The following is a 5301-nucleotide window of genomic DNA, read 5'->3' on the forward strand; positions in this document are numbered from 1 at the left end:
AAATAAAATGGATTTATTTCCTTACTCCTACTCCTTACTCCAACTTACTCCATGTATTGTAGACCAGCCTTTACAGGGACGTAGAGTGCGATGTCGAAAGAAAAATGATACTTTCGCATTTGTGCTGGACGCTGCGAAATGCGGTGCACCGCAGTGACGACGAATTTTAAAATATCGCGGAAGAGATTAAAAATAAGAAAAGAACGCTGTAAAGTCTCGTTCAACGAAGTCATCGATTGCTGTTTGCCGAACGAATTTTCGTCTTGTTGCACGTTTAAGTAAGAGACGATGTGAACGATAAAATTCATAAGGCTCTGACGTGAAATGACAATTCAAAGGAATAAAGTGTACAAGAGCCGAGACGGGGAATAAGGGATGACGTGTCGTTCCATTGATGTCAAAGTGTTTAAATAAGAATTTTTAACAACGATGAATATTTCTCGGTCCTATTTAGATATAAATCAAATTGAAATTTAAACGCCCATTGAATTAGGACCTAGGCAAGGTGGTGGATTCACTAAGCAATTTAACGGCCGCCACCTTGCCTAGGTCCTACTTCAATGGGCGTTTAAATTTCAGTTTGATTTATAAGATCTTTTATTTCACAAATCTACAAATAATTTCCAGAGTTTTTACATAAAAATTTCCTACGTTCGTCTTACCCGATTCATACCCGCTCAGATGCATTCGCACTCGTATTTCTATACCGACGAAAAGTTTCCTTCCTCCGAAGTGAGATACACAACGTTAATTATTTTGATTTCACGTTTCAGACGAAATGGCCGAAACAAATACCTTAGGGTTGGTCGACTATCTGGTCATAGCGGTGATGCTGTGTATCAGCGCTGGAATTGGCGTTTATTACAGATTCAGCGGAGGTCGTCAGAAAACTATGGAGGTAATTATCAAGTCTCGCTGTCGAAAGATAAGTCCGTTGAAACGAAGCTACATTTCTTCCCCCCTACCCCCCCCCCCGAGCGCCTTGAACGAACGTTTGTCACGAAGGGTATAAACGTGTTTCACAGGAGTACTTCGTCGCGAGTCGATCAATGGGCGTTGTACCAGTCGCCATTGCTTTGGTGGTCTCCTTCATGTCCGCCGTTACGCTGCTCGGCGTGTCCGCCGAGAATTACACGTACGGGACGCAGTTCGTCGTGATAAACTTGTCGTACCTGATAGGCACTCCGATCGTGTGCTACGGATTCCTCCCGGTGTTCTTTAAGCTGCAGGCGACGAGCGCCTACGAGGTGAGCTCGGCGAAGTTTCATTTCCTTCCCGGGTGGTTTTACGACGCCACGTGAAAATCTGAAGGTGTAATTACTTCTTTTAGTACTTAGAAAAGCGTTTCGGAGTGAGGGCTAGGATGATGGCTAGTTTTGTTTATTGGATTCAGCTGCTCTTGTACTCAGGAGTGGTGCTTTATGCTCCTTCTCTAGCCTTGGAGGCGACCACGGGAATCTCTAAGACCGCCAGCATCCTCATCATTGGCCTCGTGTGTGCCTTCTACTCGAGTATAGGCGGCATTAAGGCCGTGCTGGTTACCGATGTATTTCAAGGCCTGCTCATGTTCGCCGCCGTGTTTCTGGTCATCGGCACAGCCGCGACTGAAGTCGGGGGACTGGGGCAGATCTGGGAGATCGCGAGGCAGGGACAACGACTCGAGTTCGACAGGTAATCGCGTCGATTCTTCTACCATTGACTGCACGTACACTCGACGAGTCATATACTTACGTGCTGACTGATATTTTACTTCTGTTACAGAATTGATCTGGATCCAACAGTAAGGCATACCTGGTGGTCCCTTACATTCGGTGGTTTGTGTACATTTTTATCGCTTTACGGAGTGAATCAAGTACAAATACAGCGTACGCTGTCTGTAAAGTAGGTGCCACAATAATGCAATTTAAGTAGCGCCGGATTAATAATTATGTTAACAGTAAAGCATTTATGCCGTTCCATTTATCGGATGTGAAGCTATGAAAACTCGGCGAAGTTTTAATTTGTTCGCATATGTTATTAAATATTCTTGTTTCGCATTGTTTCCGATTGAATTGCGTCTGGGCAATTCCGAGGAAGAGCTACATTGAACGCATATTTATTTTAGGAATATACAAGCTTCGCAAAGAGCCTTGTGGCTGGCTTGGCCGATTCTGACACTTCTTTCCTTCACGACTTGCTTCTCGGGATTGGCGATATACAGCAGGTATTACAATTGCGATCCAATTCTCGAGAAAAGAATTACCGCGCCTGATATGCTTATGCCACTGTACGTCATGGACACGATGTCCAACATACCGGGCTTGGCGGGCCTCTTCGTTGCAGGTAACGCTCCCACTCGCGAATCGACTGGTTCTGATTTAACATTTTACCGAAACTGTGTACCATAAACTATAAACGGAAAATAAAAATATCCGAGGGCGCGAAATATAATTTTGCGCGTACAAAATATAATCTCACTTGAGGATAAGTTTAAAACGATGGACGCGCGCAGTGGATATTTGCAATACTAATCTTGGACTGTCGCTTCCAGGTATTTTTAGCGCAGGCCTCAGCACGATTTCCGCGGCGCTAAATTCTCTGGCGGCGGTAACGTTGGAGGATTATGTGAAACCCGTGTATAGAAAGTGCATCGGGCATGAATTCTCGCCTGCGAAATCAGCCTCCGTCGCAAAGGTGCTCGCTCTTTCGTTCGGCATCGTTTCCATCGCGCTGGCGTTTCTAGCGCAATTCCTGGGCGGTCTACTTCAGGTGACGCTTATTATTGCATATAGAGCATTCTCGGGGAAGCTCGTTACCAGCGCAATTGCGCTATTAGCGCTGAAAGCGTCGTTCTCCATCCTTGCTGCTCATCGTGTGTCAAAGGAAGACAGGTGACGTTTTCAGCGTTAATAGCGCGCTCCGCGAACGTATCCAATTAAGATTCTTATCTTCGCCGGTAAAAGACAAGACAAAAAAAAGGTTTAAAATTATTGGACGTAACTGGCAAATATTTTTCTTTATTTAAATCATAACGTTTCGACTGTGAAAATTCCGGTCCTTCGCAATCAAAATTTTATTTCCACGATTAAGCAGTTGATCGACCATGACTGGCGATGTGTTTTTAATACAGAAAATTTATCGCGAAAGATATTACCTCAGCCAGGGTTTGAACCTTCCTCCACTCTAGGCGGGCGTCTCAACCAATTGGACCACCGAGGCATATTAAAATAAAATTTGATTTCACGGCAACATTTCTAAGATCCGACATCGTGCCAGCAAGCTTATTGTCATTCCTAGATGTGCGATTGGTGACGATAAAATAAATTCCCTTCATTGTAGGCTTCCTTAACTATTTTTGGAGTGGTCGGCGGTCCGCTGTTGGGCATTTTCACGCTTGGCATGGGCACGGAAACGGCGACGGAGGGCGGCGCGATAACCGGCGTTCTCGCGGCATTTTCATTTTTATTCTGGATCGTATTCGGCCAGCCGCGTCCGATACCACCCACACTGCCGACGACCATCGAAGGCTGTAATGCCACAAACGTGACGATATCCCTTTTCCAGAACGCCACAAGCCTGTCCAAGTAAGTGATTTGTCGATTATCAGCTGTACTTGGCACGCATCTAACGAATGGCCGTATCTCCTTTTCAGAAGCACCGGCGACAGCTCGTACTTCTACCTGTATCGCATTTCGTACATGTGGTACTCCCCTATCGGATTCTTAATAACGTTCATACTCGGACTGCTCGTCAGCTATCTGTCCCGTTTGTTTATCAAAAATGAAACCGACGACTTAGACGCCAATCTGTTCTTTCCCGTGATTGCGCGGCGTATACGGGCGAGACAAGGCAACGACGTGGGGAGCGAGGGAAACTCGTCGTTAGACAGAAAGTACTCCTTCAGCGACGTGATCCACGGGAAAGACAACGCCGCTGATAAAATCTGTACAAAACTCTAATAGTGTAACTTTGTAATCCGAGATTGATAGGCGTTAGACATTCCGTACTTATAATCGGAGGACATTTGCGGTAAAATCGCGGGGAAAGGTACAAAAGTATTTCTATCATTTCTTGGGACCTAAAGGAAAATTTTGACAAATTTAGCAAATTTTGTCAATGACTTATCGTACGAATGGAACTCATTGTATTTGTAGAAGTAATTTTTGCAAACTCGTTCGTTATCTTTTTAAAGAAAAGTCTCGTTTCAATACATAAAGTTAGGCGATCGCGTGTCGAAGTACGAACACAAATGCTATGTCTTCCATGCTAGGTTTGGCACTGCCAATTTATACTGTGTACAAATAGAAATCTCTTGCAGGCAGGGCGATGTTTGAGAGAGCTGCGAGTATTTTGCGTAAAAATTTTGCCGCGGGACATATCTCTATGTATACATATGTACGTAATAACTTTAGTTCCTGTTACACGCATATAACTTTCACAGGTGTACTTGAAGGGAATCTACCTCTTAGAGAAAATCTTGACAATACTTAGCAAGATGACAGGAAAAATTAGCTTTAAGGTATTACACTTGTAATCTCAGTTACAGCTGTAATAATTATCCAATGGTAAGGAATCGAAATTAGTCGTGTAACCGTTTATACGCGGTTATATCTTGACGAGTATTTACGCAAGATACAGCTGTCAGGTTATTTGGGAAGGTTTACTACTTTCTATAAGATCGTTTAATCGCGACGACGGTATCTGCAGATTTTGTTGATGTCGTTTCATAATTAAGAGGCAGCAGTAGTGTGGAAAAAGGGATATACACATTGTTCGCAAATTTTTAAAATTTGATTGAAGAATGTAGATTTGCATGATATTGTGGGCGTGTTTTACATTAAATGTTCGTTAATATTTAATGGCAATTTTATAGAAATGTATAGGAATGATGTTATTAATATTTCGGGTACCAACAAATTATATTTATTAACAGCGTGTATCGATCAGTATTTCTTTAAATAAATAGTTTTTTTTATGTTGAACATGCAATTGTTGTACGCTATCAGTTTGGATGATAACATGTAATTTTATCATAAGATCGACTGATACGCGCGAACGGTTTGGGAAATTATTTTGCATAACGTAATCATTATCAGGAAACGTCAACTTTCGAGTATTAGTTTATTCTTAGAAATCAGCAAGAATCGTCTAAATGGCCAATACTTGCATACGCAATAATAGGTGAACAAGTAATAAGTAATTTCAACGAATAATATAGCAAACTCCTTTAGACTTATGTAAGCTTCATTAAATCTAATATCATTCGTCATTAGATGGCTAAAACAACATCAGATAATTTCAAGATATTTAATAGAAGTAAAA

At 42.4% G+C, this 5301-nt stretch overlaps 1 protein-coding gene across 4 annotated transcripts in view; it reads left to right on the forward strand.

Moving 5' to 3' along the window:
- The window catches only part of LOC105569417 (putative sodium-dependent multivitamin transporter), a 7284-nt gene extending 2408 nt beyond the window's left edge, over positions 1-4876 (forward strand). For 2 of the 4 annotated variants that reach the window (XM_012025871.1, XM_012025870.1), the window contains exons 2-9: positions 774-898; positions 1026-1247; positions 1331-1671; positions 1762-1881; positions 2105-2322; positions 2531-2748; positions 3319-3563; positions 3632-4876. In XM_012025871.1, coding sequence (XP_011881261.1) covers positions 779-898; positions 1026-1247; positions 1331-1671; positions 1762-1881; positions 2105-2322; positions 2531-2748; positions 3319-3563; positions 3632-3938 — 1791 coding nt within the window. In that variant the 5' untranslated portion in view covers positions 774-778 and the 3' untranslated portion in view covers positions 3939-4876. Of the gene's footprint in view, positions 1-39; positions 279-773; positions 899-1025; positions 1248-1330; positions 1672-1761; positions 1882-2104; positions 2323-2530; positions 2749-3318; positions 3564-3631 lie in introns of those variants that run through there. The other 2 variants (XM_012025872.1, XM_012025873.1) reach the window with 2 other exon arrangements.
- Positions 4877-5301: the final 425 nt, after the last annotated feature.

The sequence above is a fragment of the Vollenhovia emeryi genome, unplaced genomic scaffold (assembly GCF_000949405.1).
Source record: "Vollenhovia emeryi isolate VEMERY1.0 unplaced genomic scaffold, V.emery_V1.0 DF939124.1, whole genome shotgun sequence".
Classification (NCBI taxonomy): domain Eukaryota; kingdom Metazoa; phylum Arthropoda; class Insecta; order Hymenoptera; family Formicidae; genus Vollenhovia; species Vollenhovia emeryi.